This window comes from Dermacentor albipictus, chromosome 3 (genome assembly GCF_038994185.2).
Source record: "Dermacentor albipictus isolate Rhodes 1998 colony chromosome 3, USDA_Dalb.pri_finalv2, whole genome shotgun sequence".
Taxonomy (NCBI): domain Eukaryota; kingdom Metazoa; phylum Arthropoda; class Arachnida; order Ixodida; family Ixodidae; genus Dermacentor; species Dermacentor albipictus.
Genome location: NC_091823.1, coordinates 136,630,413 through 136,651,130, shown reverse-complemented (window position 1 = coordinate 136,651,130; position 20,718 = coordinate 136,630,413). Strand labels below are relative to the sequence as shown.

General features: G+C 46.8%; 1 protein-coding gene across 1 annotated transcript in view; it reads left to right on the top strand.

Annotated features, from left to right (window-relative positions):
* The window catches only part of LOC139057584 (uncharacterized), a 62,196-nt gene that overhangs the window by 21,083 nt on the left and 20,395 nt on the right, over nucleotides 1–20,718 (top strand). Inside the window, exons 3-5 of the mRNA XM_070536071.1 lie at nucleotides 6,258–6,554; nucleotides 10,205–10,582; nucleotides 20,346–20,593. Coding sequence (XP_070392172.1) covers nucleotides 6,258–6,554; nucleotides 10,205–10,582; nucleotides 20,346–20,593 — 923 coding nt within the window. The remainder of the gene's footprint in view (nucleotides 1–6,257; nucleotides 6,555–10,204; nucleotides 10,583–20,345; nucleotides 20,594–20,718) is intronic.

The following is a 20,718-nucleotide window of genomic DNA, read 5'->3' as shown; positions in this document are numbered from 1 at the left end:
GTGCCAATCACGAATACACTACACAAATAAACCAAACATGATTCGGCTACTCATCTTAAGACATGAACAATATTGTCAGACCTATGATGTTCCTCCTGAAGCCCTGCAGGTTGCCGAAAAGCCAGCAAGATTGCCCCCGTGGTGCAATTTTACACAGCTGTGTGACTGGACGTTAACACATACAAAGAAAAAAGACATTCCACAAGACCATATAATACAAGAGTTCCGAGCTATCCAAGAAAAATACAAAAATTACACAGAATTTTACACTGACGGCTCTAAAACACACGAATACGTAGGTGTCGGGATCGTAACAAAAAATTGGGAAAATAGCATTCGCATAAATAATTTTTCTTCAGTCTTTACTGCCGAAGTTTATGCGATATGGATGGCAGTTAAGAAAATTACTTCCGACAAGCAGAAGAATGGTATCATTTATACTGACTCGTTAAGTGCCCTAAGAGCCCTTAACTTAAACTCCGCGTCTGAGCCCCTGCTTGGCGATATCTTAAACAAAGTATTTAACAAGAAATACGAAGGAACCATACGATTCTACTGGGTCCCAAGCCATGTTGGGATAGCAGGGAGCGAAGCTGCAGATAGAAGCACATCCATGGCAGCGCACAAAAGCATCACACACATAACACTTCCATACAAAGACAGCATCAGAGCGGTTCGTAAGGCCCTTGCATCAAAATGGCAGCAAGACTGGAACTCATGCATAAATAACAAGTTACATATAACTAAACCCCTGCTTCGCGAGTGGAAATCATCCACTCACCAAGAACGATTCTATGAGGTAATGTTATGTCGACTTCGAATTGGACACACGCATCTAACACACAACTTTTTACTTCGAAACGAAAGTCCACCAACATGCGAGAAATGTCACGAAACGCTCACAGTAACACACATCATTATATCATGCCCACACACTGAAACACAGAGACAGAAACATTTCAAAAATCTGTATCACTTACATATACCTCTGCACCCTGCCTTAATATTGGGCGATGACCCACTAGTGCCATTCACTAACCTGTTCCAATTTTTAGGTGAAACCGATTATCTACATCGACTTTAAGATAATACAGCTATAACTACCTTAACATTAGATTTTATACTGTCCTGTGATTGGCGCAGCATGGCCTTAGTCGCCTTTGCGCCATTAAACCCGAATTAACTAACTAACTAACTAAATATGGCCGCAAGCATGGCGCATCACTTTCTGGAACACTTTCGCCTCCTACGCCACGTGCTGCTCAGCCGTGGAATTCGAAGTGCGAACAGTGAGGGCACATACCGCACTATCCTTTTTCTCGGTTTGTTATCAAGGAGAGTAGGAAAGGGGGAGGGATGCACCCCCCTCGTGGCATGTGCTCGAAGCCAGCACATGCCAAGGCAGCTTTGCAATGGCGGCGCCACGCTAGAGGTGAGGTGCCGTTCCTCGGTCGGGCGGGGTGTCCTAGGAACTTCTGACCACCCCTGTACATCTCTTGCTACTGTACAAAGCAAAACAAAAATGTACTGACATTCGCTTTGTACGTTTTATTGTTTCTCTAAACTTTAAGGGGTCTGTTGAAGCAACAGATTATACAAATGACTGATGTTGCCTTGAATGATTCACGAGGTCATGTGTCACTGAGAGTGGCGTCACAGCACTGGCATGTATGTAGGCGCACTTGCGCAATCAATGTCTGCTGTCCAGCCGGGAGCGCGGCGCTCGGGGCATGAACGGCGCTTGCTTTGAACTTTGAGCTATTTCTGCGGCGTGTAGGGGTGTAATACTTAGCAGACACGATCGTTGGTGCGCATTGTATGCACTGTGCTTGTAGGCTCAAAATTGCCAGACCTGGTGACGGGTCTTTCAAGGTGTGCCGGCACGTCGCATATACTATGGTGACATGGAGATGTGTTGTTGTATACAATTCTGTCTTGTTATAACAGTATAACAGCAATCTGGAATGTATTCTCAGATCGTCCTACATCCGTGGCGTGGTACATGGTATAGGCATTAGTTGTGTGCGCATTTCACGCTTATTACGTCTTCCAGTCACACCTGGCCACAACAACAGTGGGAAGGGCACGGTCTGTATAACACAGTGGAACAAAACACGGAGACAAACGCTATCCTGCACACACAGTGCCTTTGCCACAATACGAGACCTATGGGGCAGCACACGCAGGACACACGTCACCTAAAGCCCTGCATCTACGCACCACCGCCGCTTTCTTAAGTAGCGACAACCTTTGTTGTGCGCCGCCTTTTCCCCTCACACCAAATCCAGTTCCGGCATTTCTGGTTCTGGCGTTTCCGCTTCCTGGAGTTGCGCTGTGAGAATTTCCGCTCCGATTGCAGACGATGGTGAGATGCCCGTGCTAATGGTGTATCCACACGACGGACGGCTCTGCGCAAATCTGTGCCGCGGACGCTTATTCCGCCGCCCGTCCGGCTGTGAAGCGCATCCAGACGACGGATGGACTGAGTAGGCGACCGCACCGGAAAAATAAAGATGGCGGCTACGCCCAAAGCAGCTGCCGTCCGCCTCGAACCTGTCAAGTCGTCGTTGTCCACTGTGTGCCCTGTAACTTTCAAACTGAGGATTGTATTTGGTTTAAATTTGTGTCCAGAAGCTTCGACAGCAATATATTCGTGATGAGTGGGCACCGTTTCCGAAAGCGATACTCAGATTCTCGGCGTGTAGGCTTAGAGTGGCTGTATTGGCTGAACATGGCCTCGAAGATGTTGCGGCGGCCCGTGCGGATCTCAGTGGCGTAAGTTAACATGATTCCTTGTTTCTACTCACTCTAGATGGCGCCATCGGTGTAACAAACACTTTGTCATAGGTATTTTTCACTTTGAATGAAAATGGAGATCGAAAGGAAACGACGGTTGGCCGCAATGGCTGTTGTTTTGTCCGAAATGAACACGAATGGTGTTAGCAGCGATGAAGCTGTTTCAGAAATATACCAAAGCCGCGCTTGTTGCCAGACTGTAGAGCATGCTAGGCTAAATCCGCAGCATTCGACCCCCAAAATCCGGATGCGAAAAATAGCTCAGCATTTTCCGTCCGTGGGGGTGGCGGACGATGTGCGGACGGCACAAATCCGTGACGCGTAGCCACGTGATGCGCCGTCCGTCGCGAAAAAGACGGATTTCATCCGTCGTGTGGATCCACCATAAGCAACCAATGCAAATCCGAGTTGCTCGCACTAGCCATTCCGCCAAGCGTCATTCGTGTGCATCTACACGCTTGTTTGAGTGCGCTGCGCCCGCACGCTTTGCGTGTCATCCTCTTTCGCTGACAAAGTGCGGAGAGCCATGGGTTGGGGCTGCATCATCGGCTGCTACATGTGTCCGGCATGTTGGAAATCACCCGCCCCGGCGCCTCTCGGCAATAACGACCTGGAATGACTCGCCTTTCACTAACACACTAACACAATTCGCAGTGCGCATCTGCTTGCGTCATCCACACAATTCGCCGTACACCTTTGCACGCGTTACAACACGCGCGCACGCACCAATTCACTGCACACCTCCGCTCATATCACACAAGAAAAGCACACTTGTTTTCACCATGTCACTGAATGCCCTCAATGCAAATTTGAACTTGTTGTATTTCATAGCTTCACGTCATTGCAGTTCTTGACGTAGTGCACGCACTTGAGACGTTCGTTACCTTCGATCTGCCGTACGAGACAAGTTTAAACTCAGAATCAACAGCATAAACTCTATGCGTCTGCCGTACAAATGGGCGTCGTGAACTCCTTCGCTAAAATCCCTTCCAGCCATACGTGCTGGCTGGAGGGGATTTATGCTTCAAAACAAGAAGAATTCAAAGGGGACAAGCTGTTGTATTCCGCTGAAGTAGTAGTTTGCAGTCGCTGCTTTCCAAATGCACAAAAAACGGAAGCGGTCTCCAAGCACCCAGGCACTACATTCCACTGTACGTTGTCTCTCGTGGCACAAGCCGTCGCAGGTTGACGCAAAGCAGCGAACACGACCAGATCGCCGATTACGATAGGCGGTGGTTCTTGGATGAAATCGCATTAACAGTTTCAACCGCAGCTCTCTATCGATGCGAAAGTAAACAACGCTAAAAAACGTAGTGTCACTTCCACTTGGAACAGGAAGCTGAAGCTACGTAAGTTCCGCTTGACGCCGGAAGTTAAGGGGGTGAGAAGGAGAGGAGCGTGGAGGAGGAGGGTAGGTTGGCGGTACTTAACCCGGCCGGCGGTGGCGCATAGATGCAGGGGCTTTAACGTCACCATAACGAAACTGCCGTTGTGCCCAGACAGCACGGCCACTACAGTTGAAAAGTACCCTGCGACTTCCTCTAAACTTTTGTCCCAGCACATGGAAGGGATAGAGCCTCTCCTCCAATTTTTCCTTTCTCCATGAGCTCAAATAATCTAGCTTATTCAGAATATAGGTTTATGAAGCAGATCGGAAAGCCAGTGAACATTTTTATCCCTTTATTGTTCGAAAAAGTATTTTAGAGCTTTTTTTTTTTTTGCAAGCGATGTAAAATACTGGCCGACATGCAATGACCAGTATGTAACTTCACATTTATTCTGCAGTATTCTGCCATCATAACTGAAGGTTGCTAAGAATTGAAAATTACCAGAAGTTACTAGGCGAACGGCGTTCACTGTACCTTGGTGGGTGCTGTTTATGGTGGCTGCTGCAAATATTTCCCATTCAGTGTGCACGAAAACGTCTAATTAGCTAACTTTATAAATTTACCTAATGAATAACAGCATTTAAAGTTACCTAAGAATCTTGAAGACTTAATTTTAATGAAAAGGAAAGCCTGTGTAAAAGGTAAATCAATGAAATAAAGAAAGAACCCAGTGTGACCATGATAACGCCTGTGCACAAAGGTTGTTTCATAAAACTTTATCCAAAGCTTTTCAAACATTGGAAACGTGCATCCGCACTTTCTTCTCAATCATTAGCACTTTTTGGCGCGCATTTTCGGTCCTTATCAAACGTGAGGTAGCGTGATTTTGTAACGGTTCCTTCTCGAACTGTTGCAAGACCGCGCCCCAGGTTTACATGTTTGTAATGTATACAATGTACAAGATGACGATGTTTCCATCTGAGACTGCTTTTATTACTGGTGCGGGGATGCATTTTCACAAAGATATTTAGAAATGATTTCGCAGGTTTTTCCTTGTGTGTGTGTATGTGGTTTTTTTTTGTCGAAGAAAAGGACCACACAAGACCTAAGTTGCTATATGTGCTGTTATCGGTCATTTCTCGTCATATTCCATAACCTTTGCATTGGAACCTCATTGATTAAGTAAGGTAGTAAATGTTAGCTCATAAACTGAAATGTTAGTTGCCTGTTCACAACGAAAAAAAAAAATTTCGAATTAACAGTAGCATATTAATGTAAAGCGGGCACTCTTCACGGAAAGCCTGCGGTAATTTTTTTTCTTGGCCACATTTAGTTTTTTACTCCCTTTCAGGAATTTCATTAGAGTGTATCTGCCAACTCTCCCCAAAAAAGAGCAAAAAAAAAGAACGTTAAATGACAGACGTGATCAGTTGCCAAGATGTTCAGAACATTCAAGTAGAACATGAAACATTTATCTACCTATTTGTGAGCAGATCCCAATCTTATAATTTCCCTGAATTGTGCACATGATTCAAAACTAAATATACTGCTTGACAAATGTGGATTTGTATTGTGTAGTCGCAAGGAACTGTCAGAGTTAACACCACTGCATAACATGGTAAGAGCTTGTTTCATTAAGCAGTATTGCCGCTGAATGTGAGAACTTGTGCGCTTGTATCACGAAAACATTATTATTGCTATGTTTTCTTTTCTTATATGGTCACATTAGTGCCTGTGGTGCATTTTAGATAAGTTCAGGTGAGAAAAGTGGATTCGAGATGCTTGATTTTTCTTAACTACAAGTGGGTCAAGGAAACAGACAGCGAAAGTGGTTTTGGCACGTAAAAACCCATAATTTGAAAAACAAAACGGACAGTGAAGGCAAGGAAACCACAGGGAAAATTAACTGTTTCCTTAATTGAAAGTAGGCATAGTAAGGGCAAAGGAAATGAATGTGTATGAATGCAGCATGTGGTGCCTTTGCCAATTGAGCTACCGCAGTGGCCAACCTCACCCCCTCGGTATCTTGAAGTTGAATAAACGGAAGTTTTGCATTAATTAGCATTGTTAATAGCTGTCAATAGGTGGATTGCTACGTAGGGGCTACCAGCTCTTGATTCCTTTTTGTTGCAGCTTGTGCTTCCAACAGCTCGCCAAAGTACCTTCCTGCTCCTCTTCTGTGAAGCCTTGCGCTCAAACGAGTCGCTGACGTGCCTGCGGCTGAGCCAGTGTGACCTGCGCACCAGGATCACAGCCTGCGCCATCTTTGTCGTCTGCCGTCTGCTGGCAAGCCAGCTTCGTGAGCTGACGCTGGATTCCCTGCAGCTCATTGGCGACGTGTGGCCATCACTGGAGATCCTCAGGGACGGACTGGCCGCCACTCGAACACTCAAGATGCTCAAGGTCGTCGACATCCACGTCACTGGAACGGTGAGAAACTGCCTCCATGGTTGTGATGCCATATTTGTGACTTCCACGACGCTCTGTGCGTCTGTGCATCTGTGAAGGAAACCTTGCAAACAGCATCCCGTTAACAGGGTGTCTACCAACCGGGAAAACCGGGAATTCTCAGGGATTTTGAGTAGTCTGGAAAAACTCAGGGAAAACTCAGGGAATTTGTGCTTCTATCAGGGAAAATTAGCTGTAATTTTTTTAGAGGGTCAAAAGTCGCGGGAATGCTGGCTCGAGAAACAGACAGGACTCGTGACGAATCATCGTCGGCTGGAGGAGTCGCCAGTGTACAGTCGACAACCGACTTTCCGGATTCCCGATAACTCGGACGGCTTCGCGGCACCACCACGTACCCCAAAGAGTCAATGTATCGTAACGTCTGAAATTTCAGACGCAAGAACTCTTCGCCGTCCGATTTTCTAAACGTTTTGCGTCATCGCAGGTCCGAGACGGCATTAATGAAAACCACCACCGCTGCTATTTTGATTACCTCGCCGCCTTGAACCGGTGCTCTCGCACGCAGATCCGCTGGCAGCCGTAGCCACCACTGCGGCAACGCTAGGCCTAGCTGCTTCGACGTTCGCTGTTAAGCTTCTTGTCGTTCGGTGCCGTGTTTCTTCATTTCTCCGCTGACAGCAATAATTTTGTCTTCGAAGCTCGGAAAGCACGGCGCATTGCATAATGCTCTTTCCCGAAACTCTGCTTCGCCTCATTACAGTCGTGTAACGCGGTGAAGCGTAACAAGCGTAGGAAGGGGCAATTGTCGCGGGACCTTAATTTTACACGTGTGCACCCGCCCTCACCTGTCACAGTAGGAGCACCGATATGCCTAATAAGCGCACTGACAGGCATTCAGAGCTTATCCAGACGTACATGTGTCGATTTTAGCCCTTAAGGGCAGTAAAAGACATGAATTTATTTTTTCGGACTGCCTGATTTTTCGGAAGTTTTCGCGGCCCCTAGGGGGTCCGAAAAATTGGACGTTGACTGTAAATTGACCAAGAGTATTCTTCAAATGGTCCGTGGGGCGAACGCGCGGCGAAAGGAGGACGAGAACAGAGAGGATCGACGCACTGAGGAATTAACGGGGAATTAAGTATGCGACCGCTTCTTTGAAGGAGCCTGCGCTCAAAAAACAAATTGTTTGCTGATGCTGAGATGCAGGTGTCCCTCATCCAAACCAAAATAAACTCTTTAAAGCAGTGAAGCACAACACTGAGGCGTCTTGCACGAGCTGAGAGTATGTCAGCACAGTTGCATGACACTGAGCATGCTATCAGTTGATAGAAATAGCTCATATTCGAAAATATTCCCTTCTGTATGCATCTCCTTTTTATTTGTACTAGAGAATGTCCAACTCGATTTGAAAATTTTTTCTAAGACATTTTATTTGCTGTGCATTTTAATAACCCCTCCCTTATATTCTTTTTTTGAATAACATAAACACTACTCCTTAGTATTCAAATTGGATTAAGTCGGTTTTCTTTAAAATTTTTTTCATATGCTTACTAGAGAGTGACAGCATAGGGCGATATGATTTCAGTGCGACTTGACATAAAACATAGTTCTGCATCACTCAGGGAATTTTGCAAAAGCACTCAGGGAAAACCTGGAAAACTCAGGGAATTTGGAAATGTCAACTTGGTAGACACCCTGGTTAAACCACAAACCATCGGCAATGTGTTTTGAGGTTGTGGTGCTGATGGAAAGCTTGCCTGATGGTGATAGAAACAAGTATAATGTTTTTGCTCACAAGCAAATATACATAGACTTCTGGCTACACTGAGCAGGGTGTCTACCTACTGGGAAAACTGAGAATTCCCAGGGATATTCATTGTGGAAACACTCAAGAAAAATTCTGGGAATTTGTGCTTCTATCAGGGAAAATTAGCTGTAATTTTGTTGAAATGGAACGAAAGTTGCGCTAATGCTGGCTCAAGCAACAGGGAGGAATCTCAACGAATGGTCTTTGACGTTGTATTGTCGGCTGGAGGAGTTGCTACTGAACAGTCAACGGCCGACTTTCAGGACGGCCGGTAATTCAGACAGCTTCGTGGCACCACCACGTACATACCCCTTAGAGTCCATGTATAAGAACGTCTGAAATTTTGAACGCAAGAACCCTTCGCTGTGCAATGTTTCGGACTTTTTTCCTTGACCACAGGTCTAAAACGGCATTAATCAAAGCCTCCACCATGGCCATTTTGATTGCTTCGCCACCTTGAGCCAGCGCTCTCGTACGTAGATCCGCTGGCAGCTGTAGCCACCTGTGCGGCAACGCTAGGCCTAGCTGCTTCGATATTCGCTATTAAACTTCTTGCCGTTGGGTGCCGTTGGGGTCTTTCAAGGAGCATAGGCTCAAAAAACAAAGAGTTAGCTTGCACCGCGATGCAGGTGTCCTCCATCCAAACGAAAATAAACTATTTAAAGCAGTGAATTGCAACACTGAGGCATTGTGCGCGTGCCGAGAGTATGTCAGGCCATGGCACTAGTAACCTGGTAATCCGTAAACAAGAAGTGGTTTGCTAGATGCTTCAGATGTGGTCAATGCAAGACACTCAGTGCAAACAGCGCTGAAAAGCCTTCAGAATGGGGAAACTAGCCAATGACATTGCTATTAACCGAAATCATTTGTTGGAACTCGTGACTTCAAATTTTTATGCGAAGCATATTACGAGAGCTCAACCCAGCTCCTCAGGCGCGGCGGTGTCGCCTTCTGTACCACGTGACACCGTGACGTCACGACAGCGGAGAAACGGCGCTCCAACTCGCGCCGTCGCCCCCCGCATCGGACGCGGTGAGCGTCGAGCAACGCAGCGTTCGGCGCGACAACGAAATGTGCGCCTGAGCAAACGCCGCACGCCTGAGCCGACGCCGACGACACCGGCTTTACTGCGACACGAGCTACTTAACGCTGTCGCGTTAAAATAAAGGCTTGTATGCTTCGCATCCTGGGCTTAACCTTAGCTAAGCCACAGCCATTTTTTACAAATATGATCTATGCTGATGACTACGTCAGTAGGGGCCGCACTCTCCGATTCGTCGCTCCCACAAACTTTAATATTAAAATATGCTTTAAGCTGCATTTGTTATTGATATCCCGGCCACGGCGGCCGCATTTCGATGGGGGCGAAATGCGAAAACACCCGTGTACTTAGATTTAAGTGCACGTTAAAGAACCCCAGGTGGTCCAAATTTCCGGAGTCCTCCACTACGGCGTGCCTCATAATCAGAAAGTGGTTTTGGCACGTAAAATCCCATATATTATTATTGTTATTGATACTCTACAGATGATACCTATGAGCTCGAAGCATTGTAATCTATCAGTTATTTCGAGTCGGAATTTCTGTGAGCACCCCTTTAAAATAATTCCCTCTCTAACAGGTGTTATTGAAAAGTGATGTTTTTGCAGGGTGCCATAGCCAGATTAAAATTTAATTATATTTGTTATGTTGACTATTTAATGCTCTCCAGTTGACTTGCACAGAAACTTCAGACTAGAGCCATGGTTTCTCTGGCTGAGGGTTAGCGGGCTTAGATAGAACGAACAGAAGTTCAGTGATGGATGTGTAGCCAAAGCTAAGGAAAACAAAGCAAAGTGCTTTTAGCATTAGTTTTGGTGCCTGCAGGGAGAAGGTGCAGCAGGGGGCTCGGCCAGCATTGCTGCAGTAATCCTGGACGGTCTGGCCGCCAACACGAGCGTGTGCAGCCTTGCCGTAGACAGCTGGTTCACCGTGCACGAGAATGAGGAAGCGTTCAAGCAGCTGCTGGCTGATTCCACGTCCCTGTGCGAGCTCAGCGTGCTGTGTGCAAGGCGCATCCATGACGCAAGCTCAGTCTTCAGGACGATGGCTGGCAACTCCAGCATCACGGAACTTGTCCTTGAAGGCTTCCGCATGAGCCAGCCTGATGGAGAGTCCCTTGTCAAGTTGCTTGCTAGGAACAAGACCTTGAAAGGGGTCTGTTTCACTGACTGCATGTGGGACGTCTGGGAACGTAATGAGCAGGTAACTGTCACACAAATCAGTCCCAGTGTTGCTGACTTGGACATATTTGTTGGGTCAAAACGTTCCATCTTATGCGAAGAGCCACAAGTGATGGCGACATTCTAAGAATTTTCTTCGATGTTTTAATCATTCTGAGGCACCTTCCTTATTATTTTTAAGCTACAGTATATTTCTAATAATTTTACTACTGTTAATTCAATGTTTCGGTTAATTCGTTCTTGAGTGAATGTCCCGGCTGGCGTCTACACATTTCTGTGGGACTAAAATTTAGTTATTTCAGTCCTAGAAGTGGCCTTCACTGGATAAATAAAGCTTGACCAGTCGGCGCACATGCACTTGATCCCTGTAGTGATTCCAATAATGACCTCTTTAGTGGCAGTGTCTGTCTTGGCAGAGCTTAGGGTCAGTGAATGGGTTGAGCACATATCATTTCCCGTTGTAAACGCCTATTTCCAGACTGCCGTGGGAAGGCTTTTAGGCAATAACTGTAGCTCACAATGACTGATTACTTAATTCTGAAGCGCTCCTTAACCAGAAAATATGGCCAAAAATTATCTGCGCAGTGCACTCGGATGGGAAACCAAAAAACCACCTTCGCTTCATGAACTAAACCACTTGTACCACAGTGTTGCTACGCGGTGTAATTGACTGCAACAATTGAATGTGTGCCTACTGGGTGTCTGTGCCGAAAGGAAAAAGAACATGAGAAAAGAAAAAAAAGTCAAGTTGCTACATCCATCTGTGTGCTGCACATGCCGTGCACATTTGCTGCATTGCCAGGGTCGCGTGCCTCTCTCACGTCTCCGTTCGAGCCCTCTGGAACACGAGTTGACAGCACAGGCAGCAGCCTTTGCCAGCACGCATTGGCGCTATGGACTCGTGCTTTGGAAAGATGGAAGAGGAACAGGAGAGAGGTGCACGAGGTTGGTAGTGTGACAGAGGTGTGGATGTGCAGCACACAAATGGGTGCGGTGGCTTTAATGTTTTACAGTGTAAGCTGTTAGGGGCTCATTCTAATAACCATTTTGGTTGGCGATGGTGTCTGCCGCCGCCGGTGTCCGTTACAGCTATCGCCGGCAATGCGAAAAAAAAATATCTGGTTCCCGCCAGGATAGAACCCTGCCCGCTTCACGGGAGGGAGTCAGCTGCTCTGCCACTGAGCCACGCCAGCGCTTGCTAGCTTGTAGCAGAAAAACGCCCTGCACATGTGGCCTAACATGCAAGGAGACATGCAATGTGAGATGAGCGCCACATAGCGTCGATACATGCCTGCTTCGCATTGCAGTTGCATGACATTACACCAGGTGGCACGCCATTTAGCAGCTGCACAGGTAGTGGTACAAGATAGAGACGTCTTGGGGAAGAAAAAGAATATTAAGGAGATGTACAAAAAATACTAGAATTAAACACATGTATGGAATACCTGGTTAAATTAAGCAGGCTAAGTAACTGTTCGTCACCACCCCGTTTCAAAGGGGATGCCAATAAAACGTCATTATTATCAGTATTGGCATCACACTGTGCCAGCTGTTACGTGATGCGAAATGCATGCTGCATAGCGTCGGTACGTACACATTTTGCATTGTAGTTGCAAATTATAACACCAGGTAGTATGCCACGTGGCAGTTTATACGCAGCGGTTCAAGGTAGACAGGGAAGGTTTGAGGAAGCAAAAGAATATTAAGGTGATGCATACGAAAATGCTGGAGCGAAAAACATGTGCAGTATACCTTATTAAATCAACCTGGCTTGCTGACTGTGTCAGCACCCCCTTTGAAAGGGATGCCAATAAATAATCATCATTAACATAAAATTGTGCCACATGCCACAAGATGCGAGATGCACGCTGCGTAGCGTCAATGTATGTGCACTTTGCATTGCTGTTGCATATTACGCCAAGTGGCATGCCATGCAGCAGGGTAGATAGAGAATGTTTGAGGAAGAAAAAGAAGATTAAGGAGACGTATACAAGAATGCTGGGTAGGAGTTCAAGGTAGATAGAGAAGGTTTGAGGAAATAAGGAAGGTTAGGGAGACACATACAAAAGTGCTGGAATGAAAAACATGTATAGCGTACCTGAACAAATCAAGCCGGCTAGGTTACTGTTTGTCACCATGCCGTTTCAAAGCGGATGCCAATAAATCATCATCATCATCATTAGCATTGTATCGTGACACTTGTCACAACTTCACATGCACGCTGCGTAGTGTCAATACGTGCAAATTTTGCTTTGCAGTTGCGTTTTATTCCCCCATGTGTCCCGACATGTAGCAGTTGCTTGTAGCATGTATAGCCTCCTGAGACCCGGGATGCATTTGGGTGCACAGATTTTTCCCAAACTTTCATAATAAATCAGTATGTTTATGAAGGTGAAAAGTGTTAAATGTTTTTTCAATAGCCGTGATAATTTCAGCTCAGCGCGATGTCCAATATATTGGACACTGGGATGCTACCCGGTCTTTCTTCACCCAGCACGCACGTAATGACGTACCACAGATATTACGCAAAACTCGTGTGCAAAAATATTTTAATAACTCAAAAGGCAAAGTAGTCAATAAAGTATATAAAAAGAGCATTCCTCTGCTGAAAAAAAATTTTGCTCTTGTGTTAACTTCCCATGGGCAATTTCAAAACACCTGTTTGTCCTTGGTGATGCAGAAGAAGAGCCGACATTTGGTGTAAAAGGACTTTGTTTTCATGTCGCATTCCTGTAGTCTGCAACGGGCAGCGTTTGCAGTGTCTGCCAGTATTGAGTAGTGGGTAGTGCTCTTTTCTTGGGGTTCTCGAGGAGACAGTCGAGCCTGCTTTGATGGCGGATGGCACGCGGCTTCGTTCTCACTCTCCGTTTCATCCTGCTTCCCTTCAGCCACGAGAGTCTCAGCAACAGATTGGTGGAACTGCATATATTTGAGTATTTCTTTCCGCTGTTTCTTTAGGGAGCGTATGTCCCGCGTGTTCGCACCCAGGAGTTGTTGAGGGCAATGTCGAAGAGGTGAAAGATGGCTCTGACTGTCCACTTGTTGACGCCTGCTGTTATCCTGTAGTAACTTATCATTCGGTCTGCCTTGTCAACACCGCCCATGTTGACGTTGTGCATGCGAACAATATCTGGTAGAGGGATATTGATATGTTTTCCCTTACGAGACCACCTGCGACAGTAGGTGTCTTGCGGGTCCAAGCGATGGATTGAATAAAGAAACGTTATCGGCCTAATTCATCAGACACGCGAGGCCCGTCCCCCGAAGAAAAAAAGAGACACGATTTTGTCCACAAGCCGCTAAACGCCAACAGTACTCGCGTGCTGTTCATAACAAAGCCATCGCAAAAGCGCGGTCAAAATAACCGGGTTGAGTCCTAGCGTCCAACGTAATGGACACGCGAAATCAAAGGAACCGTAAAAAAAAGTAAGTGCGCGAACAGTTAAAATTTTGTATTCTGCGCGTACGCTGTTGTATTAACTTTAATATAAAATCAAAGATATGCCCTAAAAGCAAGTAGAAATACGAGGAACAGTGCTTACTTCCCCGGCAGCTGGCGTAAAACGCCGCGCCGCTTAATGCCGCCATTGTGGAACTATTTCGGTGGGAATTTTAACGATGTATTTTCATCAATGCTGCATAGATGGCGTAAGCAGGTGTCCAATAGGCTATACAGTGCGGTTTTATGAGAATTAAAGCCTTGTCACAGGAGTAATGTCTCATATCTGAATGTCCAATATATTGGACAAATCCCCATAGCGGGGTCTCAGGAGGATAGCTGGACCTGGTCAACTCAAGCAGTCTAGGTTACTATTTGTGACTGCCTCATTTCAAAGGGGATGCAAATAGATCGTCATCATCATCATCAACAGCATCATATCATGCCATGGGTCAAGGGATCTGACATGTGCGTCGCATAGTCTCAATACCTGTGTTTACTCTTCGGTACACGTTATAGCTCCTTCTTGGAAGGTACGAACCCTCAACTGCGTGCTGCCAAAAATGGCGCTTCTATGGAGGTGCTCCTCCAGCTTACGCTGTGACTGTGCTGGGTGTACTGCGCAGGCCTGTGACTTTTCTTTTTCTCTTTTCTAGGATATTGTGTTCCTTTTCCTTTCGGTGCAGGTATCCAGTAGTCGCACATTCAATTGTAATAATCAATTACGCGGCATAGGGACAATGTAGTAAGCAGTTTATTTTACCATAAAATACTCACAAATGTTCATGATGCCACGGCTGCACCTTGTCACATCCAAGTAGTATGGTTAAAAACAGTAATGTTACAAGTGGGTTGGACAGTACTACTTTCTGTCTAATTTAAGTGTTGCGATGTCTGTCCTCTCTGATTTTTCTGTGCAACCCATTTATAACAATTATCGGTTATAACAATGGAATTTTCTTGGCACTTGAATATCGTTACGAGTGGGTTCGACTGTATTGTCAAGTCGGCACTCGAAATTCTGTGATGAAATTTATGGACACGCCCTGAAATATTGAGAACAAATTGTAACCCTCGGACCATAGACCTAGGGTTACCTTACGCAAGTCAAGGGCTTTTGCATTGTTGTGTCAGGATAATTGATCATTCAGTTTTCTGAGCTGGTGCTGTGATTACAACATGAAACCTCACTGGGCATTGGATTTGCAAAACTGGCATCTCAGTTCTGCCTGTACTAGTCTGTTCAGCATGAACTTGGAGGGTAACAAATAAAATTGAAATGAAGCCAAGGTCTGCAGAACAAGTGATTGAACTAAAGTGACATGCATAACATTAAAGGTGTACTGACGCAAAAATTCGAAGTCGAGTTAACGTGCGAAGGTCGATTTATGTGGGCACACACACATACCTGCCAACCCTCCCGATTTGCCCGGGGGACTCCCGATTTTTTACTAAACTTTCCGATCATACGATAACTCTCTTATAACTCCCAAAAAGTTGTCTCTGTTCACGCAATAATGGATTTTGTGAAACCGGCACCGCCGAATCTGCAGCCTCATCGTAATTGTCAGCCAATACCAACCATCACCATCATCAATACCCACCATACCAACCATCAATACCATCACCAACAATGGCTGAACTAGCGCCATCGGTATCATCCACTAAGCAGCCGACTACGGTGCCTAGTAAGCCGACCAAAGCCAGCGCCAATGTAGCTCTTGCATTTCATGCGGGCCTTCCTCCATGGTGCATCTTGTTGCTGCTGCTTGCAAGGCATTGCTGCTTGTGTGTATGATTAGTGTTGCCTAGGCCGTGTGTATGAGGTGCACCGTGTAAAGTTACAATCTTCGTGTGCTTGATGCCATGGCGCTGTCAGAGCCCAAGAAAAGGTATTTGCAGAATTTTTTGCTATCTTATACTTCTGAATTTCCGTGCTTTTTGGCATCAGGAAAAGGAGAACCTTCTGCATTTTGTATGTGTGGATGCGACGTCAGCGTGCCTCACGGTGGCAAAGGCAACTTCAAACTGCACATTTCTACGGCGAAGCATCAAAGCTATGTTCGTACCCCTGAGCAGCAAGACAACACAGTGAACTTTCTCTGGAACAACTGCGATGACAATGTCATACGTGTGGAGTGCCTGTGTACAGGATTCCTCGCCGAACACAACCTACCCCTTAGTGTCAGCGACCACGTTGGGCCTTTTCTTCGGAAAATGTTTCCGAAATGCGCCGAGGCGAAGCGTTATGGATGTGGACGCAACTCTGAAACGCGACTCTGGAGAATGCGGAGGTGACCAACTTGAAATTTATTTCACAGGCATCGCTTTGGAGTCTTTGTTTCTTTATTCAGTTTCCCTCAGCTGCTGCCCTGAGATTCCAATAAATCTCCTGAAGACACTTTAGAAGCTCTCGAAGCTGAGTTTGCCACTCTAAAGGTGCACAGCCTTCAAGAGCACATTCTGAATGAAGAAAGGTGGGATGTGCAGTGGTCTATGGTTGGAAAAATGAAAAACACTGATGGAAAACATGTTTCACCGAGTTGAAAAGGTGATGCTGGATTTACTCGTCATACCGCATAGCCACGCAGTGTGTGAGAGTATATTTAGCACGGCGCCAAAAACTAGGACTGAATTCCACTAATCGACGTGCACCACAACCCTCCAACACCTGCTGCTAGTGAAGGGCCATCAGTCTGGACCATGTTTTGAGCAAAGCTACTCTGACAAAATTTTGAAGTGAGCAAAGTCTGCTACTGCAAGGTCCCTGCAAAAAGACTCGCCGAACACTTCCTGAAAGTTTGCATGAACACTTCCCCCCCCCCCCCCCTGTTCCACCAGAAGTCGAAACAGTAAATGCACCCCCCCCCCACCCTATTGGCGTGAATAAAATGTCTCCCGATTTTTGATCTTGCCAGGTTGGCAGGTATCCTCACACATCGTCTGCAAAATGTAAACGGCGAATATAACTTGGAGAATATTTAAAATCAATTTTAAAGTGCGCTTGCGCACAGCCAACCGTAAAACGCGGCATCTTGCAACATCGACATTAAGGAAGGAATGTAAACAAGCGAGAAAACACTGCGTCATGAGTTTGCGCTGCCGTCTGGGCGGACCCTGCGAGCAATTTTCTTGCTGCTCCGATAGCCCGGATGCTCTTATTTTCGCCGCTGGCGGAAGCGCTTAAAATCGGCTGAAATTTGTTTCTCACACGAAATAACTCAGTGTAAAGTGACCTCAAAAGTGTGCATGTCATAAAACGTTGCACGAAATAGTCAATCATTGGCGTGATTTTGACACGTAAGCGGCTAGCTCAGCCGCCGCAGCAATCGTCTCTGCAAAGCGGCCCGCCTGGCTAATGTGTTCTCATCGCTACCAACGGCGTCGGGAAAACTAATTGTATTGTCATTTATAAGCGACATAAATGTGCAGACATTGATTGTGTTGATGAATATAGGTGCTTTATTACGAGCTGTGGACGGAACGGATGTGCCGTCGGCATCGGACCCGACGACCAATGAGCTAGGCTTGTGCCATTTCCTAGCGATCGCCAGCTTGCCTGGCTTGCTCGTTCGCTACCGTTGGCGTCGATGAGTGGCAGAAGTAGTCCGAGTTTGTGCGCGCCGCTGGACGCTTAGAATGGACCCCGTTGAAGAGCAGCCAGCTTTGCTCATTTTCAGCTTGCCTGGTATGAACAAAACCCGCCGAGCTTAGAGCAGTCCGATGATCTTCCACCAAGACTACGTACCCCCAAGACTGATGCTGTGCCAACTTTTACCCACCTTGCGTCCTGCTCCGGAATATGCTTCATTCCCAAAGTGCCCTCAGTGAATGGTTTGTACTACTTGTAGCAGTGCGTATGCATATTGATAGCTGTTGCTGGCCGCATTTTCCGAGTCGCTGCTTTGCGGTGGATCCAATCAAATATGGTTGGTCCTGTCTAATATGGTGGCAACTCCCGCCTGCGAGAAATAGTCGCCGCTGGAGGATGAAGACGAGGACGATGATGACGGTGAGGGCATCGCAAAGCATGTGCAGACGTAGCAGACGAACTAGCAACACGAAGCTCACGCGCTAGCGAGCGTGCTGGCATGCGTATGTCACAGTTTTGTACGATCACGTGCCCAGCTGTGTTTACATTCCTTCTTTGGCCATCTCGTTGCCCTCTGAAACCGAAACTTGGACTGATCACTACAAACAAGACTCCGAATGGAGCAAATGATGTTTCGTGTCGTGATTGCTGGGCCATTAGCTACTTATTGCAGTGGAAAAACCAAGATGGGAAATTTTTGTGGCAGTACTCCTTTAAAGGGCCCCTGAAACGGTTCGGACAAATTTTGGAGGCGCATAGGGTACAGCTTAAGTAGAACATTCGCACCACAATTTAAGTGAAGCGTTACGTATTAATGGAATTACAAGCGATTAGAAGTTGCCCTTCTCCCTAGCCATGCCTTTCCTTCTCAACTCGCTCGCCGAGCGAGCGGCACTAAGCTCCGCCTTCACTGGTCCTGCGTCACGATGCGACGTCACATCGTCCACTTCCGGTTGTTTTGGAGCACGCCTCCTCCCGCGCGAGACCTCTCCGCTAGCCGCTTGGCCGTCGACCGAGAGCTATTGAAGCAGCGTGCGTTGCGAGCATTCTGTCGTAGCGCCGAAGGTGTCCGGTATTCCGGTAACCACAGGCAAGCTGGTCATTTCGGCAAATGACTGGAGGCATAAACTCAAGCTGATGAAGGAACTTCAGCGTAGACGTACGTGAGCAGCCTGATCGGTCTGCACGGTCCAGACACTTGTTGGCACAGCGCTTAACCAGTCAAACAAAGTGCTAATATTGCTCTAACCAAGTGTAAAACATTTTAAACATATATAAGAACAACATGTTGATGATTACACTCCTGCAAAAAATACACACCAGCAGCAAAGAAGAATGCACTTCGTTGCTGCTACTGTGTATGGTTGAGCTCTGTGCCACCAGGTGGCTGCACCGCACAGACCATTCACATTTGCCTTTGTGCTCATCTCATGGCTCATCCCGCACAGTCAAGCGGCCAGACCCTGTCCCCTTGCGCTTGTGTTTGCCCTAATACTGGACTCGCGAGACGCAATTGCGTTAGTAATCTTCCGCTGTAAAGTGACGGCCACAAACGCACAAATCCTGGCGCTGATCGGATAGCGGCAGTCCGATGCGCAGCAGCCAGTTCGCTCGTATGCTGCCTTGCAGAGAGACACGATGTCGCAGCTTGACATATTGCCAGTCGCTAGGTTCGCAGTCCACAAGGCAACAAAGTCGAATCATAGTGCTCGCGAAAAGACTGAGACCGACTCTGACCGCGGAGCTCTCGTCAAAATGGAGTACGTGCAACACAAGCAGACGACACTTGCTGTGCGCCGGAAGTACTTAAGTGTACTGAAAAATTGTTCTTGTGCATTCTCTTTATGTTACTTTCTTTTTATAAAAACAAATGAACTAACATTCCAACTATTACAAAGATCATTTGTTTACCATAAAGCTGGAAAAATTATCGATCACGCGCCCTGGTCAGCCAATCGGATAGCTCGCCCCACTGACGTCATATGGGTGATTGCCGTCATATGGGTAGGGGCGGCTTAAAATTCCGCCGAGCAGCGTGCGGCAATCGGCAGCGATGTGCATTTTTAAAACCTTATAATAAATTACATGCTTTACACGGAGCGCTTAGATGTGTCAATTAATGATCAGAAGGACCTACTCTAACGACTCCGTACGTTTGTAGAAAATCGTCAAAACCGTTTCAGGGTCCCTTTAAGGTTTAGGCAGCAAACATGGGTAGCTGATATTCCGGTTGAGTAGGGAAGGTCACATAATCACATAATGCATAGGGCATATAACTTCTAGTTTTGTGTATAGTAATACATTGGGTGCCAAGGGGAGTGTAGTGCAGGTAAGGACTGCGGTGAATTAGGTCTTATGAAACTAGGTAATTTGCGGGTGAAGGTGGAGAGAGAGAAGTTTAATGATACGAAATGCTGAGAGGTTGGCCTGAGGTATATTCCTCTAGCCAGCTACTCGGCATTGGGGGAAGGGGAAGAGGGAAAGAAAGAGGGAAGAAAGAGGTGCATGATGGGTGACGATGACGATAGAAGGAAGATGTAGAACATACGGCAAGCAATATGGCATGCTCAAAGTCTGTCGGCTGGTGAAGGGCAGGGGTAGTTGGTCATAGCTGGGAGTGGGCTTCGTCCTGCTGTGGACGCAACATAGGCTGATGATGATGATCTCAATTCCTGGCCACATGGCAGCAGCATCTGACATAGCTGTCAGACCCGAAGTGTTCAGTGCTACATAAGGATAACTTTGTTCATCCAGGGAGAAAAGGTGCGCATGTCGTGGCATGTGGATGCCCTGGTCGACGCTCTCAAACGCACCAGGTCGCTGCGTTGCTTGGACGTCGACTGCAACCTGACGCTGCGCGAGGTCCGCCTGCTGCTAGAAGCAGCTCGCGACTGTGCGTCACTCAAGGAGCTGCACATTGCCTCGCTGCGCGTCACCAACCTAGAGCCGTACTGCCAGGCTCTTGAAGAGACAGGCATGTCCCACAAGGTGAAGGTCAGGAGGTGAGCACAAGTTGCTGCTGACCTCGATCTCTTACCTGCAGTAAGCGGCTTGGCTTCGATTGCACGATGGTTTCAGCACAAAAAAACTAACAACCAAAAAAGAACAAGAAGTGTTACTGAATCTG